The sequence below is a fragment of the Artibeus jamaicensis genome, unplaced genomic scaffold (assembly GCF_021234435.1).
Source record: "Artibeus jamaicensis isolate MK-2021 breed Jamaican fruit bat unplaced genomic scaffold, CSHL_Jam_final contig_332, whole genome shotgun sequence".
In the NCBI taxonomy this organism is placed as follows: domain Eukaryota; kingdom Metazoa; phylum Chordata; class Mammalia; order Chiroptera; family Phyllostomidae; genus Artibeus; species Artibeus jamaicensis.
This window is the reverse complement of record NW_026521788.1, coordinates 38,266,378-38,285,917: the sequence shown is the minus strand read 5'-3', so window position 1 is coordinate 38,285,917 and position 19,540 is coordinate 38,266,378. Positions and strand designations below refer to the sequence as shown.

General features: G+C 39.4%; 1 protein-coding gene and 2 pseudogenes across 4 annotated transcripts in view; 1 reads left to right on the top strand and 2 right to left on the bottom strand.

The window, feature by feature from the left end:
• SHLD2 (shieldin complex subunit 2) overlaps nt 1-19,540 on the bottom strand; it is a 167,943-nt gene that overhangs the window by 66,900 nt on the left and 81,503 nt on the right. For all 4 annotated transcript variants that reach the window (XM_053663945.1, XM_053663944.1, XM_053663942.1 and 1 more), the window contains exons 2-3: nt 9,073-10,641; nt 6,669-6,776 (exon numbers count right to left, since the gene is read on the bottom strand). In XM_053663945.1, the coding sequence (XP_053519920.1) occupies nt 6,669-6,776; nt 9,073-10,636 (1,672 nt within the window). In that variant the 5' untranslated portion in view covers nt 10,637-10,641. The remainder of the gene's footprint in view (nt 1-6,668; nt 6,777-9,072; nt 10,642-19,540) is intronic.
• On the bottom strand, nt 13,105-13,786 carry LOC119064180 (rho-related GTP-binding protein RhoN-like; annotated as a pseudogene).
• LOC119064182 (U1 small nuclear ribonucleoprotein C-like) lies at nt 14,696-15,195 on the top strand (annotated as a pseudogene).

Below are 19,540 nucleotides of genomic sequence, written 5' to 3'. Positions count from 1 at the left end.
TGTATTACAAGGACACAGTAATCAAAACAGCCTGGTACTGGCATAAGAACAGACACATAAACCAATGGAACAGAATAGAGAGCCCAGAAATAAACCTGAGTCTCTACGGGCAATTAATATTCAACAAAGGAGGCAGAAGCAGAAAATGGAGTAAAAATAGCATCTTCAGCAAATTGTGTTGGGAGATTTGGACAGCTACATGCAGAAAAATGAAACTCAATCACCAACTTACAACATACACAAATTAAATTTGAGATGGATAAAAGACTTCAATATAAGTCATGATGCAATAAAAATTCTAGAGAACATTGGGGGGGATCTCAGATATTCCACCCACCAATATTTTCACTGATTTGAAAAGGAAGAGACATAAAGGAAAGAATAAATAAATGGGACCTCATCAAAATAAAGTTTCTTAATGGCTAAAGAAAACAGCATTAAAATGAAAAGAAAACCAACTATATGGGAAAACATATTTCCCAATGATATCTAGGACAAGGGTTTGATCTTCAATACATAAAAGAACCCACAGGACTCTACTCCAGGAACACAAACAACCTGATTAAAAAATGGGCAAAAGACTTAAACAGACATTTCTCCAAGGAGGACATACAAAGGGCTGAGAGACATATGAAAAGATGCTCAGCATCACTAGCCATCAGAGAAATGCGAATTAAAACCACAATGAGATACCACTTCACACTAGTCAGCATGGCCATCATAAACAAATCAACAAATAAGTTTGGAGAGGATGTAGAGAAAAGGGAACCCTACTACACTGTTGATGAGAATGTAGACTGATGCAGCCACTGTAGAAAACATTGTGGAATTTCCTCAGAAAACTAAAAGTGGAATTGCCTTTCAACCTGACAATTCCACTGCTGGGATTATACCCTAAGAACCCTGAAACACCAATCCAAAAGAACCTATGTACCCCAATGTTCATAGCAGCACAAATGACAATAGCCAAGTGCTGGAAGCAACCTAAGTGCCCATCAGTAAATTAATGGATAAAAAAAACTATGGTACATTTACACAATGGAATACTACGCAGCACAAAGAAAGAAAGAGCTCCTAACCTTTGCGTCAGCATAGATGGAACTGGAGAACATTATACTAAGTAAAACAAGCCAGGTCATGAAAGAAATACCATTTGATCTCACCTATAAGTGGGACCTAATCAACAAAACAAAGAAGCAAGCAAAATATAACCAGAGACGGTGAAATTAAGAACAAACTAACAGTAACCAGAGAGATGGGAGGGGATAAAAGAGCAAAAGGGGGTAGGGTTTTTCAGGAACATGTATAAAGGACACGTAGACAACACCAAAGCAGGAGAAGGGGGTAGGATGGAGGGTGAGATGTGGGATGGCTGGGGTGAGGGGAAATGGAGACAACTGTACTTGAACAACGATACAAAAATTTTATAAAAAATAAGATTTATTTATTTATTTTTAGATAGAGGGAAAGGGAGGGAGAGAGTGAGAGAAATATCAATGTGTGGTTGCCTCTCACATGCCCCAAACTAGGGACCTTGCCCGCAACCCAGGCATGTACGTATCCAGACTGGGAATTGAACCAGCAACCCTTTGGTTCATAGGCCGGTACTCAATCCACTAAGCCACACCAGCCAGGGCATACCTTCCTTAATTTATTAAATGTACTAGCTGGTTCATCTATTTTGTAATTTTTGGAAACAGGATTTTGATTATATTTATTATTTTGTAATTCTCATTGTTATTCATTTTTGCTTTATCTCTATTATTTCATTCTTTGTGATTTCTTTGGTTTACTTCGTTGTTCTTTTGCTGGTTTGCTGAGCTTGGACTTTAATTCATTTATTTTTATTCTTTCATTTTTGTTGATACAGTGTTTAGATAATAAATTTTTCTCTGATAACAGCCTTAAATGCATCCGAGATTCTGACATGTAGAATTTTCATTGTTATTACTTCTCAAAAATTCTATTTTTTACTTCTTACTTCTTAAAAATTCTTTATCCAGTTTGTATTCCCCTTTCACCTAGAACTTAATAGGCTTTAAAATTTCCATATAAAGGACCTCATTTTTCTTGTTGTTGTTAATAAATTCTAGTTTTACAACATTTGATTAGCATGTTTGTAATAATTTTACTTTACAGAAGTTACTCATATTTTGTTTGTGACTAGTAGTCTCAATTTTTCTGAAAGCATGGTGGGTGCATAAAAAGAGTGCATATTATTAGAGTGTAGAGTTCAATTTATATCCATGAGAAATACCCTCCCTATTCACTACCCTATTTCCATCATTTATCTCCATTAGTTATATTGTTAGAACTTGTACCATTAAAAATGCAAATTAGGACCAGAGAGGAGAGGGGAGGGAATTTCAGGGGAAAAGGGGAAGAAGGGTTTACAGGAACAAGTATAAAGGACACATGGACAAAAACTAAGGGGGGGGTGGAAATGGGAAGGAGGTGGGGAGCATGGTGGGGGGGTGAGCTGGGATGGGAGTGAAAGACAGAAAACTGTACTTGAACAACAATTAAAATAAATAAAATGCAAATTAAAACCACAGTAAGATATCACGGAACACCAATGAGAACAACTAAAATAACAAATAGGATAATAATATCTTGGCTGAGTGGCTCAGTGGAGAATCGTCCAGTACACCAAAAAGTTACCAGTTCGATCCCTAGTTGGGTGTGTATGGGAGGCAACTGATCGAGGTTTTTCTCTTATATCTATGTTTCTCTCACTTCCTTTCTCTCTAAAATCAATAATATCCTGGGTGAGGATTTTTTTTAAAAAGATAATTCCAAATGCTGCAAAGATGTTGAGAAACTGGAAGGAGATACATTGCTAGTAAAAATTTTAAATGGTACAGCCACTCTGGAAAATAGTTTTGTCAGTTTCTTATAAAACTAAACATGTACTTACCATACAGTACAACAATTGCACTTTTAGTCATTTATGCCAGAGAAATGAAAATTTATGTTCATACAAAAACCTGTATACAAATTTCACAGCTGCTTTATTCATAATAGCCCACATAGGGAAACAACCCAAATGTTCTTCAGGAGCTGAATCCTTAAACAAACTCTGGTAGATCCATACAATGGAATGCTAGTCAGCATTGAAAAGAAATAATTATTGATACAGGCAACAATTTAGATGGATATCAGGGCATTATGCTTAGTGAAAATAAGGCAACCTCAAAAGATTACATTTAGATAACATGATATTACTTACAAAGCATTTACATGACTTTATTTATATAACACTCAAGATGACAGTGTTAAGATGAAGACCAAATTAGTGGTTGTCAGAAGACAAATGGGGATTGGAGCAGAGGCAGTGATGACTATTAAGGAGGTAGCATGGAAAAGTTCCTTTGTGGTGATGGAACAGTTCTCTATTCTTATAAATTTGTGGTGTTAACACAAATTTATACATGGAATCAAACTTCACAGAACTACACACACACAGAGCATATGAATACAGAATAAGGTCTGTGGGATAGTTAACAGTATCAGTTTCCTGATACTGATATTGTACTACAGTTATATAAGATGTCACTATTGGGGAAGCTGGGTGAAGGGCTCTGGAAACTTTATGTATTATTTTTGTAATCTTTTGTGAGTCTTATTTCAACATTATAAAATTTTCAAATAATAAAATAAATGACTATTATCTTTATGCTACTATATAATTCTGACACATATTCCTACGGGGTTTTGTTCCATACCACCAAGTAATTCACTCAGATCTGACACTATCTACCTAGAGACAGCATCAGATCTCAGAAGTTCAGGGACCAGTTCCACAAGACAATCCCTCCTTACTCCCCCATTTGAGTCACCAACCATAAATCCAGACTGTCACCATACCATGCTAGATTGCAGGTTCCCACAACCCTCTCCTCAGCCTCAATTAATCTACTGAAAGGGCTCACAAAACTCAGAGAAACATCTTCTTACACTTACCAGTTTATTATAAAAGATAGTATAAAGTGTATGTATGTATGTATGTATGTATGTGTGTGTGTGTGTGTGTGTGTATAAACACTTAGATGGAAAAGATACCTAGGGCAAGATACATGAGAAGGGGCACAGGGCTTCCATACCCTCCCTGGTCACTACACCCTCCTGAATCTCCACATATTCAACAACCTGGAAGCTCTCCAAACTCTGCTCATTTGGGTTTTCATTACACAGGCATGATTGAGTAACTGGAAATTAATTCAATCTCTAGCCCTTCTCTCCTGCAAAGAGGGGTACTGAAATTTCCAACCTTGTAATCACATCGTTGGTTTGCCTGCCAACCAGCCCCCATCCTTAAGTGGTTTCTAAATGTCACTTCATTAATATTAACTCAGGTATGGTTGATTGGGATTCATTATGAATATCAATACACCTTTACCACTCTAATCACCTAAAAAATTCCAAGACTTTTAGAAGCTCTGTGCTGGAAATGGGGACAAAGACCAAATAAGTATATACTTCACATTATAAATCCCATTAATGTGTGCTCTCTCTGAAACACACCTATGATTTTCTTCCCTCTCAGGCATGCATCTTTATTTTTCTCTCCTAAATTTAAGGGTCCCCACGACACTTGCAACCATGAGAGCAACAGGCAGTGGCGAGTCATCCTGGGATTACCCCCTTTGAACCTATCTCCAAATCCCGCTTTTCCCTAACTTTTCAGGGAGCTAACAGCAGCCCTGCCTTGGCTCACTTCTGTCACTGTAGCTTTTACTTCTCAGTGAGTCCACACAGTCCAGCATGGCTGACTTCTTTCCTCTAACGAACATTTCTAGCAGAGCACCACCTAGGCTCTCTCTGTTGCTTCTTCTACCCTAAGCTCTTCCTTTGTTTCACTGTCCCCAGTTTTAATAAGTACTCTCGTAGTAAAAAAAAAAATCCATTCCAATAACAGAGCTCATAATTCTAAAATTTATGTCTTCATTTCAAACTTTTCCTCTGAGTTTTGGACTTTGTTTCCAATCCATACATGACATCTTCACTGGTTGCCTCAGAGATATCTAAAACTTAACATGCCTAAGACAGAACCCTTATTTTCCCCCATGAACCCATTACCTCTCAGTTTTTCCTAATAAAGGCTACCTAGTTACTAAAACCAGAAACCCAGTAGTAGTAGATTGTTACTCTTCCTTCCTCTCCAAATCCACAGCATCAGAAATTCCAGTTAACTCTGTTCACAGCTACATCTAAAATTCATCCATTTCTCATGATCTACACTAGTCCCCTATTATCTCTCAATTTAAACTATCATAAATTTGTAACTTTGAATCCACCCCATGACCAGCCTTTCACAACCACAACCATAGTATTCTATTATCTTAGCCCTTAGTTACTTACCTTAATAGCATTCATTATCACCTGCAAATATTTTATATACATGTCTGTTTTCCACACACAGGCACTTGAGCTCCACAAAGGCAGATACCAGGTATCTGTTGTTCACAATTGTATCCCCAGTACACAGTGCCTCAATGCCAACAGTTAATACAAAAATACTGTATAGATGAAGAACTCAATTTTAGTTATTTTATGAGAATATGTCAGTGCTGATTTTCTGCTAAGATCTGTAGGATACAGGGGAACACTGCCCTTTCCAAACACCGTTGTTGTTGTTCTATTTGTTATCATTCTATTCTGTTTATTCTGCCTTTCTTTGATAATTCTTATTGTTCAGTGGTTGGAATTCCATACTTTATCTTCTTGTTTTATAATTAATCTCTTGTATAATCTTATACATACTGATAAGCTATTTTCCTGACACTATTCTAGTATTTTATAAAATGTATTTTGCTTATTACTTTTCCTACTAATATTACTATATTGTTATTATATTATATGCAGGTTCAACATCTTATATTCATTCTTTCATTTAATCTTCACAAACAACCCTGTAAGTTATGTATGTATTTTTATTTCATTCACCAATGAGGATAAAGGGGTATAATGAGGTCAAGTAACTTGCCTAAAAACACAGACTTTAGAAGTTCTAGGACCAGGATTCAAATTTGGTCTGTCTGATTCCAGAGGCTATAACTACCAGTTTATACTGTCTACCTTACTTTATTTTTTATTTTTCTTTTTTAATTTCTTGGAGAAAAAGACAGCTGCTGGTTTCTTCAGTCAACAGCTTATTTTAAAGATGCAAAAATGGATGTCAGAAAAGAAAGTCATTTTTCCTAGCAATGGCAGATGGAAGAACAAGGATTCAAACTTCTACCTATGTGACTATAACCCATGCTTTTTTCATTACCTAAAGGTTTCTTAATCAGAGGCTTAGAAATTCTAGTGAACTTTATAGGTCCGTGCAACATTTTGTTTCTATCTACTTAAGTCCATTTTTTCTAGAGAAATGGCCCTTAGCATCTCAAAGAGGTCTATGACTCCCTAAAAGGTTAAGAACCACCACTATACTGACTCTCTGAGAAAATGAAACATAAACCCCAATATTTCCTTAAATATATATGATTTACAATGTACAAGTTTGTTTTTATAAATTCTATTTCATTCTTACTAAACAAAATAAAGGAATACTTTCCAGCAACTTAGAAAACATTTTATAAAATTACCATTTTAACTCTACTTTTTAAAAATGTGTGTATATGCTTTAAATAATAAGATATTATTATATGTAAAGTGTGCCTTACATTCTTCAGGCTGGACAGATGAATAACTCCCAAGATTTAATAACTGACTGGTAAATGTTGATTGTAGTACTGTCTCACCAATCCAATGGCCTTCATGAACAATAACATCTAGAAAAGGGGAAAAAGTTCTGATCATGCCATAAGTTCCTTCATACTGTGGTCAACTTACCAATCATAACAAATATGCATGCCTCCCACATACCAAGCAACCAAAGTTCAAGTATGTTAAATTATTTAATTCCAGACTTTCTCAGTTTCAAACCCTTTTACCCGTTTATCTACAACTGCCTAATGAACATTCTTTTTGTAGGGTGGGGCAGGGGGAGGGTGGGTAAACAAGGCAGCAGGAGACCTGGTCTCAGGACCATCAATGGACATCCTTGACTGTGTATTCTATTGGCTCTCCAAACTCAAACTAAACCCTAGCCAGGTAAAATAAAAGATGAGATCATCCTGAACTTCTACCTCTCCCTACCTTTGTTACCAGCCCTCTACTTTTTAAAAAAATTATTTACAATTTTTTTTTTTATTGTTCAAGTACAGTTGTCTCTATTTTCCCCCCACCCTCAAACCTATCCCCTTTGGCTTTGTCCATATGTCCTTTCTATATGTTCCTTGATGATCCTTCCCCTATTATCCCTCTTCCCCCTCCCTTCTGTTACTGTCAGTTTGTTCTTTATTTCAATGTCTCTGGTTATATTTTGCTTGCTTGTTCGTTTGTTTTGTTGATTAGGTTCCACTTACAGGTGAGATCGTATGGTATTTATCTTTCACCAACTGGCTTATTTCACTTAGGATGAACCCAAAGAGGCCTATTCCAACTCTCTACTTTTGACTCTGCCCACAACCCTCTGCTTCTTGAATCTGCCCACAGTCCTGCTACTGCTACTGTTTTACATCATACACCTTGTAGGCAGTTTTACACCTGGGAAGGCAAATACTGAGCAAAGGGCTGCTCAGTGAGCACTGAATCAGAGCAAAAGGAGTTAGATGAATTGACTTGCCAGTAAGTAAGATGATATTGACAGCGTCTCTTTATTAGAGACAGCACTTTACAATCTTACACAACTACCAAGGTATATTAACTAAAGTTCTCATTCCCCCAGCAAAACATTTGTAGAACCTACTAATGGTTGTCTTGATGATTTCTTTTTCTAAGCTTCTAAGGTTGACCCTATACCTCTTTTCTATTACATTCTTTCTTTAGAGGTGTTATTAAGCCTAATCAATTTCCTTCCAGTCTGAGATTCATCCTTAAAATCACTGGTATCTCTGCTGTACCATACTGTATACTGATTTTAAGTCAATAAAGAACTGCAACAATGCCCTGGCCAAGTAGCTCAGATGGTTAGAGCTTCATACCAATATACCAAGGGTATGGGTTCTATCCCTGGTCAAGGCACATACAAGAATCAACCAATAAATGCATCAATAAGGGGAAGAACAAATCAATGTTTCTCTAAAAGAAAAGAAATTTAAAAAATGAAATGTAACAAAATATTAAATTCCTTATGTCAGGCGAAAAGGCAGGATAAAGAACTATATGGTCTTTAGGATTACAACTATATAGTAAGGGTATGGATTCTGCAGTCTAGGTGAAATCCTGACTTTCTCACTTCCTAGATGTACAACATTGGACAAATTGCTTTTCTGGGTCTCAGTTTCCTCAAACTAAAAAATGTGAATAATAACCAGTACCTTCCTCACATAGTTGTAAAGAGTTGATATTCATGTAAAGTCTAAAACAGGGTTTGACACACAGTAAATTCCCAATAAATATCAGCTTTTATATATGTATGTACACAAATTTTAAGAAGTATAGGTAAGATAACTGGTAACACTTCAAAACTCTAATGGTGGTTATATGAGGTTGGTATGATATATGAGAAGTTACCCTTTCCATAATTCCAAGTGTGATTAATATAATTTCAATAATTTAAAAATGCAATAGATATTCTATATGTGTTCCCCCAATAAGAATGTAATATGCACAGCATTACTAGGGATTAAGTAAAGTAGCAGAAACATTGTCCTTTCATCATAAAACTGTTAATATAGTTCAAGAAAAGGGCTAAAAATAAGACATACATACACAAAACCGTAAGAAAACAAAGAAAGAGCCTGATGATCTGACCTAAATACTAATATACTAAATGAGTAGGAGGAGCAACCAGGGAAAGCTTCTGAGGGAGAAGGTGAGTGGAAATGAGGGACAGAACTAAGAAGGCTGGAACGCAGGCCCAGAAATGGCAACGAAGTGTGAGGAGGCCAATACGGGTGTTATAAAGGGGTCAGTCATGGTGGAGCTTAGAGAGGCAAATGGTAAAGAAAGAGTCCTCAAGTAGGAGGGGAAAAAACTTACAGTTTTATAAACTAAATTACCACTATACCGCGACGACCTTACCTGTAAGTAAAATTATATCTCCAAGAAACAATGTAAGTGCCCAAAATGCTGCAGTCCTCCACAGAAAAACTTTCTTTTTAATTTCTGATTGGTCAATTATCACAATTGTTGCTAAAGGCACTTTAGAGCCAGAATTTGTTCCAGATTTTATATTTATTTCTTTCACATGACATGGAGATAATACCATGACTAAACAATTATACTTCTGACTTTTAGAATTACAATTTTTTATTAATGATGTTTTTTTAATACCCTTAAATTCAGACACACTCCTCTGGTATCTTGTAGTAGGATCTCCTGCATTAGAAACCAATTTAATTTTTTTAGAAGCTTGGAGGACTTTCAGATGGCCCAGTTTATCTTCAGAGATCCAATTTCTTTTAACAGAAGTTTTGTGGAAAGCATTTATTTGGGAGCACAGTATTCCTGAGCTACATGACTCAATACATATCTCATTTGATGGCAGTTTATCTTCAAAACTGAAAAGTTCTTGAGATCTCGTATTTCCTTCAAAGCCTTTATCAGAGTTTATGTGAATGTGACTACTCCTTCTTTCAGGAAAAACAGGACTAAAAACTTTAAGGGAATATGCTTGGTTTTGTCTACTTTCATATCTTTCTACAAAAGCATCATCAGGCTGAATCAACTTATCTTCGGTTATTTTTATTTCCCCAAGACTTGCTCCTGATCCAATCTCCATGTTTAACATCCCTTTATTTATAGAATTAACCTCCTTATACTTCCTTTGAGCTAAAAAAGCTAGTTGGCTGGAGGTCATTATACTAAGAAATTCAGTATCAGTAGATACTTTCAGGTCTGAGGCCTTCCTAACTGCTCCTTCAGACCTTGGCTTATCTACCGTGTTAGAGGAATTCTTTTCCAGCCATTCATTTCGTATTTCTTGATGTTCTGTTGGTATACATGTTGTGTCAATAGCTCCTGACCCTATGTTAATCTGTTCGGTACTACAGACCAAATCCAATATAGCTGCACACTTATGGTCTAACTGAAAGAAACTTTTTTGGACATTTTGATCACATATTGTAAAATATGTGGTTGCACTACAATTTGCACTCATAGTTAATTGATCTTTATGCTGTTCAACGGTGATTTTCTTATTTTCACTGAAAAGCTTTTGATTTTGATACTTTTTTTCTTCAGTTAAATGCTGCACTCTACCTCTACAAGCACATAGTTGGACATCAGAGTTAGTTTTATCACTCATCCATAAGAAATGACTCTTCTGGAATTTTAGAGTCTCTGTTTCACAAACACAATATATAAAGTCATCTTTCACGTGAACAGATCTATTCATAGAGTTTGCTGAGAAATGTTCATTACAAAGATCTGGAGGGCCAGTAATTCCTAGGACTTGATAATCCTCAAGATTTCCATTCTTGCATTTTTCATCCTTCACATGTAACGAACGTTGATTGTATAAAAGCTGAATTTTTTCCCAGGGATTAGCACTGGACATTAAAGAAGTTGGTTCCTGTGATACTGTCATTTTCAACGGGCCAATTGGAGCACCCCAAAAAATGTGGACTTCAGATCCTCTACTCATGGTTTCTGAAAAAAAATGAAAAATCTAAAATGAGTACTTTACCTGTATTTATAACTTGATATTAACTTTAAAATATATCAAAAACAGCCCTGGCTGGTGTGGCTCAGTGGATTGAGCACGGGCCTGTGAAGCAAACAACCACGGTTTGATTCCCCGTCAGAGTACATGCCTGGGTTGCAGGCCAGTTCCCAACAGGGGACACATGAGAGGCAACCATACATTGATGTTTCTCTCCCTCTCTCCTTCCCTTCCACTCTAAAGATAAATAAATAAAATCTTTAAAAATATATATACCAAAAGCAAATGTAATATAAACTATTAATCAAAAACATCATTAAAAGAGTTGTTATATTGGTACTCCATTTAATCATAAAATACATATATATATATATGAAATCATAAAGATAAACCAAAATATCCAGAAAAATGCTCATGTAAAGACTCTATGTAATGAAAAATTAGAGAGGAAGAAGATGGTGGTGGAGTAGATGTAAATTACAATTACCTCCTCCCAAGTGTAAACTGGAATTACAACTAAAATATAGAACAATCCAACAGAACAATCTCAATAACCATCTGAAGACTAGATGAACAAAAGTCTTATAATCAAAGATTTATAGAAGAAGCCACATTGAGACTGGGAGGAAGGGCAAAAAGGGCTGGCCCCACTACGATGGGCCAACTAAGAATCCACAGTGCTATCTGAGTTGCAGAGGTCTCCCCTGAGGCATGTGAGGTCTCAACCCCACTCAGAAATCCCCAGCTGGAAGCAACAGAACTAGAAGAGGTATCCACATAACATCTGGCTGTGAAAATCAACAGAGATTCTGTCCCCCAGGAAGAGTCAGTAGTCTGCTAGAAACCCAGTTGTCTCCTTAAAGGGCCAGCACACAAAATCTCACTCATAGCCACTCACCCTTGGTTCTGGGAAAGGGAGGGCAGCTCAAAGTAGACTGGAGGTCTGTGAAAACTGATTGGGTTGTGTGGCTCCAGGAAGAGAGCTGAAGGGACATTTACCAGGGTCCCTGTGCTGAGTGTCTCTCACACACCGCCCACAGACACCATTTTTCCTGGGTCAAGCATACTGTGTCAACCTGGGGTAACTGCAAAGACCCCACCCTCCAGGCCCCCTGTGTCCCATCCATCCAAGCTCACACCCTGCAGAGGGATCTGCTGCCTGGGCCTGGGGTGTAGACTTTCTTGGGGGGGAATCTTGAAGACAAACTCTGTGAAGATCAGAACTAAACTTGTGTTGCTTTGTCGCAAAGGCTGTTTTTCCTCCTCCTACAGTGTGCCTCAGCAGGAGGTGCCTCAAGTGGTGACCGCCCACGCACACACGCAAGCCAGAGCAGTTGCATCAGATGGCCCCACTCCACAGAGAGAGATCCACTAGCCCCACCAGGAAAGAACCCCAAGTTCCAACCTACTCTCCCAACTCCTTCTGACCCACCCTGCAAAGTCTGAAATATTCAGTGGACTGTGGCCAACATAGCGTGTCACCTCCCTCCACCCAGCAGAATACTCTCCTGGAGGTATGAATAGACTCTGGGAAAAACTTAGTATGGGGCTCTTGGGCAGAGCCATCTTCCCCTTGCATGACAGACTACTGCCACCATTCCTGAGCAGAACCCTCTACTCACATGACCAAATCTTAGGCTATTTGGGCCTGATGAACACTGCTGGTCTCACCTTAATGCAGCAATTCTCAACATTTTTTCATCTTATGGTACACATAAACCAATACTATAATTCTGTGGCACACCAAAAAATATTTTATAATTTTTGTTGATCGGACAAAAAAAGGTATAATTTTGATTTCTTCACACCAGATGGCTATAGTCGTGTTGGCTGTTGTAATATTTTTATTTGACAATCTAAGAGAAAAGAGGTCAGTGACCTTGACTGAATAGTCAGGTATTGCATTTAAAATAATTTTTTTTCATGGGCTTTATTTTGGAGACTGTTGAGGGAAGAGAGGGAGGAGCTAGGATTGGTGGATATATGGGGGGAGGGGCTTCTCAACTTGCTTTTTAATTTAGTACATGTTTCTTGGAGGTTAGGATGAGTGAGAATGGCTGTAGAAGTGAGAAGAGAGGAAAAGGAAAAGATATGCAGTGGTCACTTTCATTAGGGAAGGAAGCCACGACCAGAATATAGGGACTAGGTGAGGGAGACTCAACCAAAGTCACTGACTGATGCCACCTTCCCCAACCTTCCTGCCCTATCCCAGCTCCTGGCCCAGATGTCTGTCCTGCTAGTTCCCTCAACTTCCTGTGGAGAGGAAGGGGATGAAGATGTACGTACGGAATGGTGAGATCCTGTGCCTCCAGGTCCCTTGCCTGGGAGAACTACTCACTCAGCCTATCCTGAAATCCCAGCCAGAGTCAGGAAGTCAGGACAGCAGGGTACAGGCAAGGGAACAACTACCCTTCACAACCCCTTCTGACACTCTGCCCCTCCCCAACTTCTCATCTGAGGTTGCAACTCTTGGCTCAATCTTTGTGTATTTCACCTTCACTCCCATTCTCCCCATCTGGCCATCCTGCCAGCTGAGTAAATCATTGTAGTCCCTGTTTGAGTCAGCACAGGACAAGTATCTGTGGCCATGGCCAAGAGATGTCACTGTGGCCACATGAAAGACATCCCTGACCCTGTGATCAGAGGACCACTCAGAGGATGTGGAGGAGCACTCTATATAGGACATGGTCCCCACCTGCTTGGCCAGCATAGTGCTCTGCTCATTTGTAAAAGAGATAAGCTGCTACTTAGACAGCTTCCTCAGTGTAGCCAGTTCAGTCAGCATGTCCAATTTACAGCCAACCAGCACAACTCTGCCACTGGGGCAAAACTCCTGAGTCTCCCCTTGCTACTTAAGGACACTGTCTAGTGTTTCTGGTGGGCTAATGTTGAAGCAGATGAGCACAGTTGCTGTATCAAGGTAGGCCAGAAGCCAACATTATCATAGTAAGAAAGACCTAAAGTGTCCCACATGTTAAGCTCAATGTGGTGCTGGTCTATGTCAAAGCTCACAGTATAGTCCTCAAACGTGGTCAGGACATAACTCTTGGCATAGGCATCCTTGGTGAACACCTGCAGCAGCACCATCTTGCAGCACTCCTTGTTCCCCACCACTGCAGTCAAAGCAGCCATCCTGCCTTCCATAGTCCCAGCTACACAAAGGCTTCCCACACAGGCCCCTGCCCAGGCCTCACTGCTGATAACATCATCTCATGGGCCTGCACCAAGCCTCCATCTGGGAGGGCGATATCTTCTCGGCCATGCCCCAAGTCCCTTAAAATTTCTTGTGGTACACCAGTGTGTCATGGCACACTTGTTGAAAATCACTGCCCAAATGAATCACCGAGATTCTGCCCCACCACAAAGGTCAACAGGCACTAGCAGGTGGCAGCTGACCTTGGTGTACCCTGAGACTGTGGCTGAGTGGCCTCAAACCCAGTACTGGCACCACGTTTGAAGCTGCATCAGTCTGGTGAACACCACTCACCTCTACCTAGTGACTCACTCACACAACACACATACTGCTAGAAGCTTTCAGTTACTATGCCTAACAGGCAGCTAACAGATGAGAGCAGATGTCTGGGAGCCTCAGGCCTTTTGCTAACCTTCCCCCAGGCTCAGTGCTGGTGGAAACTGGCCTTGGGGTACAGCTAGGCTTCTCCTACATACACTGATGCTCAGCAGAAGCAGCCACAAAATTTGGATCACTTTGTAGCTCCAAACATATAGTTCAGGCTGGTCACAGGCAGCAGCTGACTTGGACCAGCAGTGGATTCCCCTCTCAAGTTGCCCCAAAATCAACACAGCCAGTGATTCAGAACACATCAGAACATGACCTCATTAGCTGCACAAGTGACACACACAAAGGAAGGTCTCGCCAGACACCAGTCCCTGTTGGGGTGAATTCAGCTTTTGGAGTCAACTCACACACAGCAGCTCACACACTGTACTCAGAGTCAATCCAGCAAGAGAAGCAAACACACTTACAAATGAGCCAACAGCTATTAAGACAATTACGGTCATTTCCAGTGGTGTGGAACCGAGTGGCCAACGACCTGCAGAACAACATGCCCAAGTTTTATTGTGACTACTACAACACATACCTCACCCATGACTCTCTGTCTGTGAGAAAGACACACTGCAGTGGCAGGAAACACAAAGAGAATGTGAAAGACTACTATCAGTAATGGATGGAGGAGCAGGCTCAGAACCTGACTGACAAAACAACTGCGGCATTTCAGCAAGGAAAGATACCTCCCACTCCGTTCTCTGCTCCTCCTCCTGCAGGGGCAATGATTCTTCCTCCCCCCAGTCTTCCCGGGCCCCCTCGCCCTGGCATGATGCCAGCACCCCATATGGGGGGCCCTCCCATGAAGGGTCTTCCTCCTCTTGGGATGATGCCAGTGGGACCTGCTCCTGGAATGAGGCCACCTATGGGAGGGCACATGCCCATGATGCCTGGGCCCCCAGTGATGAGACCTCCTGCCCCTCCCATGATGGTGCCCACTTGGCCAGGAATGACTCGACCAGACAGATAAGGAGAGAGGGGAGCCTCTTTCTGTCACTTTTGTATTGCTTGCTCTAGTTCACCAGGAGAGTATGGTGCTGTGACTCTGGGTGTTTTCTAACAGCGCAACAAGGAAGACTCACTCCCTCTTCCTATGAAAGAGAGAATAGTTTTGGAGGGGAGTAGTAGGACAAAAAAATTCATTTGCATTGTGAAATGTGAAAATAAAATTGTAAACCCTGCTTTTTAAGAAAAAGACTCAATTACAACAACAGGGCCCATATAACCCAGATAAGGGACATTCCTGGAGCACCTAGCTCAGGTGATCAGGGAGACTTTGCCATTGTGCCACACGAGACACCTACTACATAAGGCCACCATACCAAGAATAGCAGATCTACCTAATACATAGTAAGAAATACAGAGGCAGCCAAAATGGGGAGACAAAGAAATCATGTCCAAAACGGAAGAACAGAAGAAATACACAGAATATAACTAAATTATTATTTAGTTAATGGAGGCGAGCAATCTAATACCAGATACAGAATTCAAAACAATAGTTATAAGGATGTTCAAGGAACTTAGTGAGAACGTCAACAAAGAAATAGCAAACATAAAAAAATAGAAAATACATATAAAAAGTCAGAAATAAAAAATAGAATATCTAAAATGAAGAATACACTAGATGCCCTGGCTGGTGTGGCTCAGGGGATTGAGTGCCAGCCTGCAAACTAAAGGGTCACCAGTTCGATTTCCAGTCAGGGCACATGCCTGAGCTGCAGGCCAGATCCCCAGTAGGAGAACAGAAGAGGAAACCACGCATTGATGTTTCTCTTCCCTCTGTCCCTCCTTTCCCCTTCCTCTAAATATAAATAAATAAAATCTTAAAAAAAAAAAGAATACAGTAGAAAAAATCGACAGCCTGCTACATGTAGCAGAAAACTGAATCAGATATTTGGAAGACAAGGTAACAGAAAACACCCAATCAGAGCAAAAAGAAAAAAGAAAAAAATATTTTAAACGAAAATAGTCTAAGGGACCTCTGGGACAATACAAAGCATAACAACGTCTGTGTCATAGGGGTACCAGAAGTAGAAAAGAGACAGGAAGGAATCAAAAACCTATTTGAAGAAATAATGGCTAAAATTTTCCTAACCAGTTGAAAAAAAAGGGCACACAGTCCCAAGACATGCAGAGATTCCAAACAAGATGAACCCAAATGAGGTCCATGCCAAGAAACAACATAATTAAAATGCAAAAGATTAAAAACAAAGAGAGAATCAGGAGCTCCCAGAAGATTGTCAGCTGATTTCTCAACAGTAATGTTAGAGGCCAGAAGAGATTGGCATGAAATATTCAAAGTGATAAAAAGAAAGGACCTACAGCCAAAGACTTCTCTACCCAGTAAGACTATCATTTAAAATTGAAGGTGAAATAGAGAGCTTTTCAGACAAGAAAAGGCTAAAAGATTTCACTACTACTAAGCCAGTATTATTTACAAAAAATATTAAAGGGTCTTCTTTTAAGAAGAAGAAGAAACAAAAGAATCATAATTATAAAGAATAAAATGGCAATAAATACATACCTATCAATAATCATTTTAAATATAAATAGATTAAATGCTTCAATCAAAAGACACGGGGGAGCTGCATGAATAAGACAACACACCCATATATATGCTGTTTACAAGAGATCCACCTCAGAATGAATAATATATACACAGAATGAAAGTAAAAAGATGAAAAAAGGTATCACATCCAAATGGAAAAAAGAAAAAGCTGGGGTAGCAATTCTTTATCAGACAAAACAGACTTTAAAACAAAGGCTATAATAAGAGATTTAAAGACATTACATAATGATAAAGGGATCTATCCAACAGGGAAATATAATCCTTTTATATATTTATGTACCCAACAGTGGAGTACCTAAATATATAAAGCAAATAGTGGACATAAAGGGAGAGCTTGACAGTAACAGTCATAGTAGAGCACTTTATTATTCCATTGACATGAATAGATATCTTCCATACACACGAAAATAGTAACCTTAAACGAAACATCAGACCAGATGAATTTCATTGATATTTTCAGGGCAGTTTAATATATATTCTTTTCATGTACATATGAAACATTTTCTAGGATAGACTACATGTTAGAACACAAAGAATAGTCTCAATAAATTTTAAAAGACTGAAATAATATAAAGCATCTTCTTCAACCACAATTATATAAAACTAGAAATCAAGCCCAGGGAAAAAACACAAATACATGGAGGTTAAATAACACGTCACTAAACAATGAATGGGACTTCCAGCCAAGATGGAGGCATAGGTAGAAATACTTTGCCTCCTCACACAACCAAAAGAAGGACAACAACAAATTCAAAAACAAAAAACAAGAACTGCCAGAAAATCAAACTGCATGGAAGCCTGACACTAAAGAGTTAAAAAAAAGAAACATTCGCCCTGGCTGGTGTAGCTCAGTGGATTGAGCGCAGGCCTGCGAACCAGAGTATCGAGGTTCAATTCCCAGTCAGGGCACATGCCTGGGTTGCAGGCCAGTTCCCGGCAGGGGACGCATAAGAGGCAACCATACATTGACATTTCTCTCCCTCTCTTTCTCTTCCCCTCTGAAGATAAATAAAATCTTTAAAAAAAAAAAGCTAAACATTTGGGGAGTTAGAGTTTAAAAAAACAAAAAAGAAACCTTAATCTAGACCAATAGGTGGAGCCTGGATGGGCAGCAGTAGTGGAGAAGACTCACTGCAAAGCAGCAGCTGGAGGACCTGGGCAGGCAAGGCAGCAGTCCCACATTTAGGTGCAGATAAACCAGGAGGAACAACTGGGGAGTGTAACAGACTGCACAACCCAGGGTTAAAGCACAGAGAAATAAAGCCTCTAAATCTCTGGCTGAAAAAAACCTGTGGGAGTTGAGGCAGCATGAGAAACTCCCAGCCTCACAGGTGAATTTGTTGGAGAGACCCATAGGGTCCTAGAATGAACACAAACCCAGCCACCCGGGAATCAGTACCACAAGGGCTCACTTTGCTTGTGGGTAGTGGAAGTGACTGAAAGTTGGTGGAGAGCCAAGTAAGTGGCATTCTTCCCTCTCGAACCCCTTTTACACAGCACAACAACGGAAAGACCTGGGTAGCCACACCCTGGCAAATAACTAAGGCTCTACCCCTTACTACAAAACAGGCACACCGAGACAAAAAATATGGCCCAAATAAAAGAATAGATCAAAGCTCCAGAAAAAATAGAACTAAGAAAAGAGATATAGCCAACCTATCAGATGCAGAGTTCAAAACACTGGTCATCAGGATACTCACAGAAATGGTTAAGGATGGTCATAAAATGAAGTGAAGGCTATGAAAAGTGAAACAAAGGCATATATACAGGGAACCAACAGCGAAGGGAAGGAAACCAGGACTCAGATCAACCATTTGAAGAAGGGAGAAATAAACATTCAACCACAACAGAATGAAGAAACAAGAATTTTAAAAAGTGAAGAGAGGCTTAGGTACCCTTGAGACAACTTTAAACATTCCAACGTCTGAATCATAGGGGTGCCAGAAGAAGAAGAGGAAAAGCAAAAAAAAGTTGAAAACATAATGAAGGAGAACTCCCCCAATCTGGGGAAGGAAATAGGCTCCCAGGAAATCCAGGAAGCTCAGAGAGTCCCAAAGAAGTTGGACTCAAGGAATCACACACCAAGACACATCATAATTATATTACCCAAGATTCAAGATAAGGAGAAAATCTTAAAAGCAGGAAGAGAAAAGGAGACAGTTACCTACAAAGGAGTTCCCATCAGACTGTCAGCTGATTTCTCAAAAGAAACTATACAGGCAAGAAGGGACTGGAAAGACATATTCAAAGTCATGAAAGGCAAGGACCTACATCCAAGATGATTCTATCCAGCAAAACTATCATTTACAATGAAAGGGCAGATAAAGTGCTTCCCAGATAAGGTCAAGTTAAAGGAGTTCATCATCACCAAGCCCTTATTATATGAAATGTTAAAGGAACTTATCTGAGAAAAGGAAGATCAAAAATATGAACAGTAAAATAACAAACTCAGAACATTCAACAACTGAACCTAAAAAAACAAAACCAAAAATGAACTAAACAAAAAACTAGAACAAGAAGAGATTCACAGAAATATAGATCACATGGAGGGTTATCAGCAGGGAAGGGGAGAGGGCCATGGGGGAAAAGGTACAGGGAATAAGCATAAATGGTAAGTACAAAATAAACAGGGGAAGGTTAAGAATAGTATGGGAAATGGAGTAGCCAAAGAACATAAATGTATGACCCATGGACATGAATTAAGGTGGGGGAATGACGGTGGGGGTATACAGGGCAGAGGAGAACAAAG